Source organism: Erpetoichthys calabaricus, chromosome 12 (assembly GCF_900747795.2).
Source record: "Erpetoichthys calabaricus chromosome 12, fErpCal1.3, whole genome shotgun sequence".
Classification (NCBI taxonomy): Eukaryota; Metazoa; Chordata; class Cladistia; order Polypteriformes; family Polypteridae; genus Erpetoichthys; species Erpetoichthys calabaricus.
This window is the reverse complement of record NC_041405.2, coordinates 22,149,873-22,163,901: the sequence shown is the minus strand read 5'-3', so window position 1 is coordinate 22,163,901 and position 14,029 is coordinate 22,149,873. Positions and strand designations below refer to the sequence as shown.

Below are 14,029 nucleotides of genomic sequence, written 5' to 3'. Positions count from 1 at the left end.
TTTTCAGCTCCTCATGGAAGGGGTAGCTTTTAACTTTTAGGTTCAGAGATCAGGATTCCGATGTTTTCAGTCATTTTGGAGAGCAGAGAGAATCCCTAAGATTTTGCCCAGAGAGAGTAACCAGGGAGTTCAGTGATTAGAGAGCCACCTTCTTCAGGATGGTGCAAAGAGTTTTAAAGGAATGTTGAACCTTCTGATTGGATTAGAGTCACTTCCAGGTACAAAGCTAGTGTCTACTAATAGGTGGGTTCTTCTGTCCATCTTAGGTGTCATCCCTTGAATTATAGGTGTTTGTTCTTGCTTGTGTCCATTTTGTGCCTTCTGGCTCAAGAAGTCTGCAGAGGGACCTCTGGAGAGAGATGTCAGTGCAACGCTGACTTACACTTTTGTCATCAGATGAAGTACGAGCAGTTCCTGGTACAACATGGAGTTCAGTCACTTAGTTTGGAATGCATGTGGGGGTTTGTGCAGCTGGATGGCTGCATCACTGTTAAATCTGCTTTCTTAACAGGCCTGGTGTGCCACAAAAGCTAAGCAAAGATCTTGCCTGCTGTGGCCTGTAACATTGGACATGTATGTGGAGAGAGGTTAAGCACACACATAGCCTGCAAACAACTAGCACACACAGGGAGAACATTAGAATATTAGAACATAAGAACGATCTTGACAAGAACAGGCCATTCAGCCCAACAAAGCCCTCTAGTCCTATCCACTTAATTCTTCTTAAAAAACATCAATTCTAGTTTTGAAAGTCCCTCAAGTCCTGCGGTCTACCGCATTTCTTGGAAGCTTATTCCAAGGGTTTATGGAATTCTGTGTAAAGGAGAAATTTGAATAATGTTTGTATGAAGTTTACCCTTAATAAGTTTCCAACTGTGTCCATAAAAACTCCATGCAGAACCTGGCAGTGGGAGTCAGGAATGACAGCTCTGCACTACCATTCTGCCTATGGTAAAATATCTGTGATAAAATTACTCAATTGTAATTTGAGCAAAATTAAATGTATGCCTACAAATTCTGTTCCGTTATTGTCACTTGATTGCTGGCTACATGTTTTCTTCACCTCTCCCTGAGTATGGATCAGGTGAGTGTGCAGTGTAAAAGGTGCTATATAGCGCCCGACCCGGCACAGACTCACGCAGAGGCACGTACTTCAATAAAATGCACTTTTATTTTATCTTCAGCCGTGGGGCACGCCTTCCCCGTGTCCCACAGGCCCAACACAGTCCCAAAAGCACTTCAAATACAACAAACCACACTTCTCTCCACCGCAGCAGCAGCAGCAGCACCACCACTACCACCATCCCCTCCTCCTCCTCCTACTCCTCCTCCTCCTCCTCAGGCTTAGTCCTCTTCCTCCCGACTCTGGCTCCCTGAGTGGTGGTGGCTGGCCCTTTTTATATCCCACCCGGAAGTGGTCCAGGTGCTTGGACACCTGGTCCTAATTGCCCTTCCGGGTGGGGCTGAAGGTATGACCAGCCAGGCTGCTGACTCCACGCAGCTCCCCCTGGCGGCCATCCGAGCCCCCAACCAGGCTGTGAAGGACTCCATCTCCCATGGAGCCATGCGCCGGGCTGGGGAATCATTGGCTGCCAGGGAGGCTGCCACCAAGCGTCCTGGGGGAGGTATTGAACAGTCCATGGCTGCTCCCCCGGAACAGATGTAGTAGAGGCGTCCCTGCCGGGCATGGGACCCGGCTGTCCTTTACAGCAGGTAAGGGGAGTAACTGTTTATAAAATCAGGCAGACATGATGAGTGCTTTGTGACCATGGTGTGTTATCCTGCTGTCTTTACTCCCAATTACAAAAAAATATACACTCAGTCATCACTTTATAAGGTACACTTACACTATCTAGTAGCGGGTAGGACCCCCTTTTTGCCATATTCCAGAAGTGCTATTCTTTCTATAGATCAGATGGCTGTGCAAGCAACTGGAGTAACCGTTTAGGGTAGTGATGAGCTGTGCTTTGTGATGTAGCATGTTAACCTGCTGGAAGTATCCATCCATCCATTTTCCAACCCGCTGAATCCGAACACAGGGTCACGGGGGTCTGCTGGAGCCAATCCCAGCCAACACAGGGCACAAGGCAGGAACCAATCCTGGGCAGGGTGCCAACCCACCGCAGGACACACACAAACACACCCACACACCAAGCACACACTAGGGCCAATTTAGAATCGCCAATCCACCTAACCTGCATGTCTTTGGACTGTGGGAGGAAACCGGAGCGCCCGGAGGAAACCCACGCAGACACGGGGAGAACATGCAAACTCCATGCAGGGAGGACATGGGAAGCGAACCCGGGTCTCTGCTGGAAGTATCTCTTTGTTAATGGGTGGGCCGTGCTCTTAAAGGGGCGGCAAATGGACATGAACAATGCTTACAGTAGGTACACAATGAATTGATAGTAGGAGGACTCAAGTGTGCCAATAAAGCAGTCCTTACACCTTGATTTTATCAAGATTCGTCAGACTACTTGATGTTTCCAATCTTCAGCTATCCAGTTTTGGTGATCACCCCACGATACTACAAAATGTCAGTGGGGCTCAGTAGTTTGTTACAGGTTGACCTACTCTTGTGCACCATATGTTTAATCTCTCTATTATAAAAAAAAAATCCTGGAAAGAAAAGCAGGGCGACGATACGTGATCTTCTCGGAAGACATATAAAAGACCCGCGAGACAAAAAAGACTGGCCACGGAGAGTCTCGCGGGGACCGTAAACATGAGACTTGGTGCCAAGAGATTGTCCCAGAGCCATCTCGCATGGTCGTGGAACATGAGATTCTTGCAAGACACGCCCTTCTTATCAAATATGAGCGCGGCCAGCCAGCAAAACACTCAGACATGTAAATGCACGTAGCACACACAGACCCTGTGCTCTCAGCACATATAAAGCGTATAAGGACAATACGTTCTAGATGAAAGAGCAGTGCGGAGAGAAGAGACCCAAAAGCATTGGAGAGAAAAAAAGGCAGATAAGAGATTATTAAAGCAGTGGAATTCGAAAGGCTCAAACAAATGATGGCGTGATACACATGCAGAGAAAGGTACAGAATATGAAAGTAGTAAAATTGTAAAGTATTGTAGCGTCCCAGCCAAGTTGAAGCCTTTTTTGTTTTAAGTGACTGTTAGGTCCAATTGAGGGAGGGAGGAGTACAGCATGGAAAACTGATAGCGGGGTATTGATTGATGTGGTAGGGGGGGGGGGGGGCGAGACCCGGGGGAGGAGGTGTCGGAGAGGGTGCTAAAAATTGTGTTTGGGGTTACGAAGTCGGCGATTGTTCAAATAGAACTTTTGTGACACTTTGTTACGTCAGTCGCTACACTATTAAAAAAAAAAGATAGTAAAGATTGCATTAGCGCAAAGAGAAGGTAATTAGTCATCAAAACCAGGAGTAATTGAAAAAATAGCAAGACAAATCAAGGTCAGAAATAAAAGGCAAAGAGTGGAAAACAAAGTCTTTTCGCTTTCGCAACTTCATAAACACATTCACAAACTTACACATGCAGAGCAGATTATGAAAGCAGTGGAGTTCGAAAGGCTCAAAAAAATGTATGTGCGATACAAATGTGGAGAAATGTAAAGAATATGAAAGTAGGAAAATTAGAAAGTATAAAAAAAGAAAGTAAAGATCGCAGGAGCACAAACAAACGGAAATTATTACTCGAAAAAGGGAAAATAATCACCACGGACCAGGAGTCATTGAAAAAAAGCAGGACAAAGCGAGGTCAGAAATAAAAGACAAAGAGTAGAAAACAAAGTAAAACGTCATAAAGAGGTTAAAAAACGAGGGGGCCAAACACATGCAGAGCAGGTTAGAGATAATGAAAACTGGAATTCAAAAGACTCAAAAAAAACGTGAGGCACGAAATGTATGCAGAGCAAGATACAGAATATGAAAGCAGAAAAAAACGAGTGTCAAAACAAAAGAAAGTAAAGATCACATTAGTGCAAAAAAAGAGAAATTATTACTCGGAGAAATAACTAAAAGGTGAATAGAGATCGAATATATGGACACAGATGATATGTCCGAAGTATGTACAGTGCATCCGGAAAGTATTCACAGCACATCACTTTTTCCACATTTTCTTATGTTACAGCCTTATTCCAAAATGGATTAAATTCATTTTTTTCCTCAGAATTCTGCACACAACACCCCATAATGACAACGTGAAAAAAGTTTACTAGAGGTTTTTGCAAGTTTATGAAAAATGAAAAAACAGAAATCCCATGTACATAAGTATTCACAGCCTTTGCTCAATACTTTGTCGATGCACCTTTGGCAGCAATTACAGCCTCAAGTCTTGTTGAATATGATGCCACAAGCTTGGCACACCTATCCTTGGCCAGTTTCGCCCATTCCTCTTTGCAGCACCTCTCAAGCTCCATCAAGTTGGATGGGAAGTGTCGGTCCACAGCCATTGTAAGATCTCTCCAGAGATGTTCAATCGAATTCAAGTCTGGGCTCTGGCTGGGCCACTCAAGGACATTCACAGAGTTGTCCTGAAGCCACTTCTTTGATATCTTGGCTGTGTGCTTAGGGTCGTTGTCCTGCTGAAAGATGAACCGTCGCCCCAGTCTGAGGTCAAGAGCGCTCTGGAGTAGGTTTTCATCCAGGATGTCTCTGTACATTGCTGCAGTCATCTTTCCCTTCATCCTGACTAGTCTCCCAGTTCCTGCCGCTGAAAAACATCCCCACAGCATGATGCTGCCACCACCATGCTTCACTGTAGGGATGGTATTGGCCTGGTGATGAGTGGTGCCTGGTTTTCTCCAAATGTGACACCTGGCATTCACACCAAAGAGTTCAATCTTTGTCTCATCAGACCAGAGGATTTTCTTTCTCATTGTCTGAGAGTCCTTCAGGTGCCTTTTGGCAAACTCCAGGCGGGCTGCCATGTGCCTTTTACTAAGGAGTGGCTTCTGTCTGGCCACTCTACCACACAGGCCTGATTGGTGGATTGCTGCAGAGATGGTTGTCCTTCTGGAAGGTTCTCCTCTCTCCACAGAGGACATCTGGAGCTCTGACAGAGTGACCATCGGGTTCTTGGTCATCTCCCTGACTAAGGCCCTTCTCCCCTGATCGCTCAGTTTAGATGGCCGGCCAGCTCTAGTAAAAGTCCTGGTGGTTTCGAACTTCTTCCACTTACGGATGATGGAGGCCACTGTGCTCATTGGGACCTTCAAAGTAGCAGAAATTTTTCTGTAACCTTCCCCAGATTTGTGCCTCGAGACAATCCTGTCTCTGACGTCTACAGACAATTCCTTTGACTTCATGCTTGGTTTGTGCTCTGACATGAACTGTCAACTGTGGGACCTTATATAGACAGGTGTGTGCCTTTCCAAATCATGTCCAACCAACTGAATTTACCACAGGTGGACTCCAATGAAGCTACAGAAACATCTCAAGGATGATCAGGGGAAACAGGATGCACCTGAGCTCAATTTTGAGCTTCATGGCAAAGGCTGTGAATACTTATGTACATGTGCTTTCTCAAATTTTTTTATTTTTAATAAACTGGCAAAAATCTCAAGTAAACTCTTTTCACATTGTCATTATGGGATGTTGTGTGTAAAATTCTGAGGAAAAAAATGAATTTAATCCATTTTGGAATAAGGCTGTAACACAACAAAATGTGGAAAAAGTGATGCACTGTGAATACTTTCCGGATGCACTGTAGATAGATAGATAGACAGATAGGAAATGCACTATATAACAGATAGACATGCAGACAGACAGACATTATAGTATAGTAGGAAAGATTAGACAGATAATGTGAAAGGCACTATACACCACAGACTGACTACAGTACTAATAATACATTTTATTTATATAGCGCCTTTCCCATGCTCAGGTAGACAGACAGACAGGTAGATGTGAAAGGCCCTAGACAGACAGATCTTTTATCTGCTCACCAGATATTGATGTTTTAAGATGGTGGTATGCAGCGTCCAGAGTTTTGTGTTGCCAGCACAATATTACAGAGCTGGTTTAGATTGCCAGCCTGGCCACTGCCTTATCAGAATGTGGACTTTCTCCCCATTTCTGGGTTTTCCTTTTATATCCCAGGGACATGCAGAATGAGCGGATTGCGGACCCTAGACTGGCCATAAACTGGGTGGGCAGGTTAGAAAATGCAGATGTATACAATTGACCCCTACTGGCGTCTATCAAGCAGATTGTTACAAAGCGGAGGGAAAGCAAAGGCACATCTTTTTAAAATATCAAAATAATTTTAATATCTGTCCTGTACATTTAAGATCTTAATAGAAAGCAAATCTTTGAAGTATAGTAATTTCAAACCTTAAATTAAGGCGATTTGGGTTTTTAACACTATATAATTGTACTTTTATTTATAATAATACACAGATTATACAGAACCATATTTTTTAGACAAAATTATTTGCATTTGGGGTTCACCATTCAAAAAAATGTTTCATGTAAAAAATAGGCTTTTTTTTACTCTTTTATTCAAAAGTATTCATTTTCTGTATCCGAGTATGGAAAAAATTATTTTGAGTGCTTTTGCCCCCAACCTGTTCTGTAAAGATGCATGTTTTATTTCAGAAGGTGGTATTAAGTTGCTTCACTTCAGTTATCACCCGTTAAGTGCCATCGAAATGAAGACTGAAGACGGCAGGCTGATCAGGTGTATGACAGGTAAAGTATGGACTCTTTAAATCCAAACCAACCAGTCTCTTTTCAGGTAGACATGAACACATATGTAGAATATATAACGTAAAGAGATAAACTACTACTGCGTCTGTAAGTAAACCAAACTGGTAACAACTCATTCACTTACAGAGCAGCCTGTATGGCTAAGTGCCTCGAGTATCCATCCACCCTCAGGAATGTAGCCCGTCATGTCTTCCAAGAGCCATCATTGCCAATAAAAGCACACGTTAAAAATACAGTGCTGGCTTAGCAGGAATGGATTCGGGAGCTCACGCCAGCCAAGTTACCTTAGTTTCACTTTAACATCCTTTCTTTTAGGCCAGCCCTTCCATTACCCATTTACAGTAGAGCAGAACGCGCACATGGGGTAGGCGACTTATCAGCTCTTCGGGGTGCCAGTTTCCAAGAATGGGTGTGGTGTCCACAGCAAGGAAGGGTTTGGTCTCTATCTAAACCAGCCACGAGCAACACACATTTCTTGAGCCTTCAACTCTCCAGGTTTTTTTTTTTTAATCCTCTGACAGTTGACGTTATCAGAGTTTTAACCTGAAGTAATTCCTCACTAGGAGGTCACAAAAATATGAAAACCCCACACAGATAACCAAATGTAAGAGATCCTACTCAAGAAAAGCATGAAATTTACACTTTGGAAAATCCCTTTCCAATATATGCAGATGTGCATTTTAGAAATTTTCAATTGGGAGGTGACGTGCTCTGCTTTTACTCACTTGGTGACAATGACAGCCAGGTGATGCATCATTTAAGATGTGCTCTTTTATTGGTTTCACTTACTAGTGCAATTATTTTTAATGTGGGGTGAGTACATGTTGGAATTACAGTGAAGATGGGGAAGTTGTGGTGGAGCACTTGCGCTTCTCTTTTTATAACACACAGCTTATTGAATTGCTCGTCAGCTTGTCCAGGACACCTAACCGCCTAACAGTAACGCTAAGTGTGAGACCTAACTTTAGTTTAACTTTCAGTCACTAGTCACATTTAAGAGCTATAGTGACAAACAAGCATGCCCCATCACCACCACCAAGTGTATTGCATTTAAAACCAAATGATAAGCCTCTTGCTATATGAAGACCACACTGTGACTTACTGAGATGTGAATGGCACATAATCGTATCAAAATGAAGGCACAGGGAGGATTGTACACAAACTGAACATTCACTAACGTTTCTATCTGCATCTGCCGAGACTGGTATCACATAGGAGCCGTTTTAACCCATCAGTAATGCTTCCCCATGCCTTCAGACAGGACATGTTCAGGGAGGGCACGGGTATACCACTCGGACCAGGCCCCGTCATAGATAGTCACATCTGGCTGGCCACACTGGAAAGCAGCCAACGCAACGTGGCAAGCTGTAACCCCTGAGCCACATGTTGCACAGATGGGTCGTGACAGGTCAATACCCGCTCGCCGAAACATCTGCTGCAGCTCCTCTGGTGGCTTCTGCAGGCCGGCCTCTGTCAGGAAGCTGTAGAATGGCATGTTGATAGAACCTGGAATGTGGCCGGGCTCAGTATCTAAAGGAACAAAACACAAAATAAATTAAAAAATGAGAGATTGAACTAATGTATATCAAGTCACACTGAAAGGACGATTCAAAAGATTTTTTTTTAAATATTTTGATCAAGTATATAAACAAGTCCACTAAACTTCAGGCACTTCTTGATGTTGTAGCAACTGTAAATGAGAAAAAAGGGCTTAACAATTAACCAGAAGACTTCCTGCATGGCCTTGTCAAAATGAAATGATACACCAGCCAGCCATATTATAGTCAAAGGTGAAGAGACACTGAACGAGCCAAAGAGTTTTCTCATCTTGGAAGTTTGGGAAATATGAGAAGGAAACTGCATGATAGCAATTGCAAAAAGCACCTTTTGAAGCTTGGAGAAGGTTTTAACAACAAGATCTAAGACCACCTAATGAAATGCTACATCTGGCTGATACTTCTCTGTGGGGAGCGAAAGGTGAACTGTCACCAAGAAAGTGAAAACTCAGTTGGCAGCAGTAGAGACTTCCACATATCGCATGGGTTGATACGAGTCTCCAATTTTACACACTGACAATAATAAAAAAAAATAAATAAAAATGAGTACAATTGCAACCGGACAGATCTGATTTCTGAGGAAAAAACAAGCTGGAGATGTTAGTCCTGAAAGGTGACATAAGAAGAGGGAGACCACGATGAACCTACTTAGAGACTGGATGGCTGATGCTTGTGGTGGTGTTTGGAAGAATATCAACTTTATCAGGATATGTCAAAATACACAGGAGGATGGGTTAGTTGCCAACATCAGTGTCTTACTCAACACTCGCATTCAATGGAATACAAAATGTTTTTAGCTTATCGAGCACAATAATTCATCAAGTATTTGTTTAAATTTTATATTCAACTCAGTGCATAATGTTTTACAACTTTGGGGTGAAATAAACTAACACACCAATATGACAAGATGCCAGTGATTTACAGTTCCTATATCTAAGGAGAGGTGTAAGTAATCTCCATCTCCTTGTTCATTACTCTCTTTTGACAGAAAAATACATGATTTCTTTGAACGTAGATAGGTACTATGATTATTTTTTGACAATGTCATGTACCTCACCATTTCTGAATACACTATATTAGTAGTTTTTAAACAGATTCCTATGCCAAATAAACCTTCACCTTACATAAGTAACATTCTTCTTTGTTGTGTGTGGTAAACAGTAATCAATGTCAACTACTGGTGAAAGGCCTCTGGTAGACAAGGCCAAATGTTACTACAAAAGACGCATCATTAAAATAATTGTGAGGAGAATGGGCCATTCAGCCCAACAAGTTCTCTAAAGTAGCATCAAGTCCCACTCGCCACCATACTACCTGATAATCTATTCCATGGGTCTGTGGTTCTTTGCTTGAAGAAAAGCTTTCCAACTTTTGCGCAAAATCAGCCCTTAACAATTTTCCAACTGTGTTCTTGTTGACATACTGATTTTAAAGTAAAAGCTTGGATCACCTGTGCTAATTCCCTTCATAATTTTAAATACTTCAGTCTTGTCCCTCATTAATCTCTGTGCGCTTAAACCAACAGCTTCAACTCCTTCTCTTCATAGCCCTCAGTCCCAGAATCAGCCCGACTGCTCTTCTCTGGACTTCCTGTAGTGCTGCTATGTAGGACAAAATCATCACTTTGGAGTATTGCAAGGATAACTTTATTACGTATACCATGAGCTAATATAATAAAGTTAATGTACTATGACAGAATGAACATTTTAGCTTTGAGTTTTCAACTTCTTCTCTGTTTTAGGCATTCCAGAATTGTAGTTATCCACTTTTGGAGTGACGTCTGTGTGTCAGGATGTGAGTTTGTGGACATCACTCAAAAAGGAATCGCTCCCTCCAGCCATTAGGTGAGTGAAATACTAGGAGCCTCTTCATTTTGAGTAGGTAGGTAGGTAGGTAGGTAGGTAGGTAGGTAGGTAGGTAGGTAGGTAGGTAGGTAGGTAGGTAAACTTTATTAATCCCAAGGGGAAATTCACAAAGCAGTACTCCATGAGACTTTGCCATACAAAACTAATGATTTTGCAATTTTGTTCACCAAATGTATTAAGGAGAAAAAACAGTATCCAATTTTTCAATAAGATATTCTTCTATTCCATATTACACAATTAAATACTGACTTGTAATATTGATCACAGCTTCAAGTTGGGAAAGTTGTTTTGGGCACATTTTATTTTTTTCACAAATGCTTATATTGATGCTGTTGTCTCTTTCTCTCTGCATAAAGTTCATATAAAGATGCAGAACTGTACCGAATTGCGCAACACAGCTTAGCAACAAAAATGGGAGACGTTGGACTCTGGCATTTTACAGAGCAATGGTAGACTAGAAATTTGCTACACTTCACATTATCCTCCAAATTTGCAGTGTCCCAATGGCACAGGTGCCACTTTCCAGTATCCAATTCATATGAATATATTTTTATTTCAGATGGTGCCTTTTTTAGGGAGCAGAACCCAGTTGGCTATTTTTTCCCTACATTTATATTTACTACATTTACATAACACTTTTCTTGTTATTCAAAGCACTTACACAGAGGGGAGCCATTTCAACCACCACCACCAATATGTAGCACCCACCTGGATGATGCCATGGCAGCCATTTTTAGGCCAGTACACTCACCACACATTAGGTGGTGAAGTGGAGAGACAGGGGGATAATTAGGGGACCTGATTAAGTATTTGCGACCCGAGTTTTCATAACAGTTTTAATCGCGCCCCCCCTTAACGTTTTTTTGAAAGGGGCCCACTAATACCAATTTGTTCTTTTTTAATTAATGATATATCATAGATGCATATTTTATTATACCTACTTAACTTTTATCGACATTTATCTAACTCTATATTTATTTTTCTAGTATCAGAATGTAGTTTGTTTTGGTTTCAATAGATATATTTTTCATATTTTTGATTCTGGTTTTCTTTTTTTCACATCTTCGCGCCCCGCCCCACAGATTGAGAACCACTGAACTAGGCCATGGTGGGCAATTTGGCCAGGACATCAGGATACACCCTGCTTATTATAAAGGGTGCCCCAGGATCTTTTATGATCACTGATAGTCTGGACTTCAGTTTTACATTTCATCCAAAGGACAGCACCGTTTCTACAGCGCAGTGTCCTTGTCACTGTACTGGGGTCCACATACAGACCACAGGGTAAGCGCTGACCTCGCTAACACATATCCCAGCAGAAACCCAAGCTTTTCCTAGATGGTCTCCCTGAACATGCTTAGCTTCAGGTGGATGACCTCTTATAAAGTGCATGTGGTATCAACATCTCAACAGACTTGCATATCAGATTGACCCTGTGTGATTATGTCCTTAAGTGACACACTGGCCGAATGGCTCTGGTGACGCATGGTCCTGACCTGGATTATTAAGAACTCAATGTTTTTGGTTGGTTGTGGTGTTTTCTCCAGGTGTGCCCCTAGCATTAAGCACTTATAGGGGCTTAGCTCCCCTTATCGTTTCTGGCGCAGTCAAAGACAATGCACGGTGGAATATCACGGGGGTCACCTCATCAAGTTTTCTCCCAGGCATCCATACCTGTTAAACCGCAGGGGTTAGGGTGGGAGTGTTTCAGGGCTTGGCTCTCGACGATAAGCTGCTGGGCAGACAGAGGAGCCCCCCTCGCTCCCCACTGTATGCCTCTAACAATTACATCCCATAATAATGCGTTCTGTCATAAGTGACGATTCTAAACTGGACTCGTAAGTGTGTGCATGCGTGGGCTCAACAGGCTTGCGCACCGTCCATGTCTGGACCTGCGGTACGCCCGATGCACCGGCATAGACTCCTTACTAAATAAGATTTGATTTTATATTTAAACCACGCTTATTCGTCTTTGCTTACCAGATCCCGCATTACTAAAAAGTTGCGAATGACATTTGTGTACTGAAAGTAATTTTTAAATCCAAATGGGTGTAAACTCACTTATAATATCTGATAGCCGCCATTAAAAGTTTAGAAGGCAGCATCGATCACTTCCGACCTTACTTTGTAACTGACCTTCCTTCAGCATATCCGGGAGACCTTGAGATTGACGTACTCCGACCTCTGACCCCGGACACACCCTCCGAGTCTGTCACGTAGCTTTTTACTCAGCAGATTTGCCTCCATTGACAGTGTCTAACTGTGCGACTGTTGCCAGTTTTATGATGTATGCGACGTCTCAAGCGCTCAAAATACGACTGGTGCATTTTTTGTTAGATGTTAATGCATTTTGTCCACACTGTAAAAATTATGAATGGATAAACATTAAATAATTTGCTTCAATACTTTGTTTAACGGAACTCCCCAAGAATGAAACTGGAAACCACATGCACTATACTGGCCTCTTTCGGTACAGTACAAAGCGGTATGTCGATCGTGTCATTCTAATTAACAATCTAATTCGTTCATTCTTAGTTCCCGAGCTACACGTTGTAGTTTAAAGCACGGTGGCAGGGGTAGCTGATGTCCTATCACCCGCGTATTTTTATAAATTCGGCCTGTCGCCCCTGATGAGCTGTTTGCTCTTAATCATCTCGCAGCTTGCGAAAAGTAAACGGAGGTGGAGTGTACGTACTGTCTCTGGGCTCCGGCTCGATCCCCTTGAATCGGCCCTCCGACCTTGCATCCACAACTTGAAACTTCTTCGTCTCTATGTTGTCCAGTATGTCCTCGTACGTTTTCACCCAGCTGCGGCACAACTTCGCCCGAAATTCACACGGTTCGGGTTTCTTGCGGTCGCTGGTGATAGAATGGCCCTCCTGGGTCCAGTTTTTCAAGCCGCCATCCAGAACCGACACGGCATCATGTCCGAACACCCGGAACATCCACCAGACCCGCGGCGCCGCGAAACTGCCGAAGTCGCTGGCGTCGTAGACCACGACGTGGGTGCTGTTGCTGATGCCCAGGTTGCCCACATACTCTGCGAACTGGCTTTCGCTCGGGAGCATGTGATCCAGGGGAGACGTCTTGTCGCAGCATTGGTCGATGTTGAAAAAATACGCGCCGGGAATATGCCGCTGCTTGAACTCCTTGTATGGATTCCTCTTCAGTTTAGGCAGGTACCACGAGGTGTCCAGCACCCGCAGGCTGGGTCCGACAAGTTTATTTTTCACCGCATCAGCGAGCCACTTTGCAGAGACCAGAGAGCGGATCTGCTGCGCCATGCTGGATTTTCCTGCCACCGTGACGTCAGCAACAGTAGTAGTTCAGCAGACACCGCCCCCACCCGTCAGCCAAACACGTTAGGTGTTCTGTCGGTCACGCCCACGGGAGGGGCGGGGCTGCGTTATTGTACGGGTATTCCCCCAGCATCAGTACCGAAATTTACAAATCTTTATTATTAAACAAAATGCGATGTTTGTCTTTTAAGTCTTGCATAATATTTGAAAGAAATTGATTACTAGAGTGTCATGATGGTGTAATCGTTGAGTATTGGCGCTGCTCGAGATTTAATAAATTTAATAAGCTTGAAGTCTGCACATCGTTTATCTGGGCACTCTGGTTTGAACATACCTGAAAGTATACCCTGCAGTGGATTGGCATGCCGTCGACACACCCTGCCAGGATGTCCATCTGACCATTTTCAACCTTGATAATCTCCAGTAGGGTTATGGGGAACCTGGAGACAATTCTGAAAAGCATCGAGTGACACCTTAGAATGCTCATCTCAGTTTCTAATATTACGTGTTGGTTTCTAAGTAACTATTTTAGCTGCATACAAGCCGGTTTTGCCAGAGCAGTCCTTCTCTTGATTTCCCGATCAGTTCTTCCATATTGTGTTAACATGCTACCTCAGTAACAAAAG

The 14,029-nt window shown here is 43.2% G+C and overlaps 1 protein-coding gene across 1 annotated transcript; it reads right to left on the bottom strand.

The window, feature by feature from the left end:
* Positions 1 to 6,988: 6,988 nt before the first annotated feature.
* mpst (mercaptopyruvate sulfurtransferase) lies at positions 6,989 to 13,431 on the bottom strand. Its single transcript, XM_028815218.2, has 2 exons — positions 12,800 to 13,431; positions 6,989 to 8,213 (listed from the first exon to the last, which is right to left on the bottom strand). The coding sequence occupies exons 1-2, from the start codon at positions 13,386 to 13,388 to the stop codon at positions 7,915 to 7,917; spliced, it is 888 nt and encodes a 295-aa protein (XP_028671051.1). The 5' UTR covers positions 13,389 to 13,431; the 3' UTR covers positions 6,989 to 7,914.
* Positions 13,432 to 14,029: the final 598 nt, after the last annotated feature.

Bases quoted from the DNA above. Each gene is read 5' to 3' on its own strand.
- mpst (XM_028815218.2), bottom strand. From the start codon at position 13,388: ATGGCGCAGCAGATCCGCTCTCTGGTCTCTGCAAAGTGGCTCGCTGAT. The intron at 8,214-12,799 runs GTACGTACACTC...TTGTTCCTTTAG, and splicing joins CGAGCCGGAGCCCAGAGACA to ATACTGAGCCCGGCCACATT.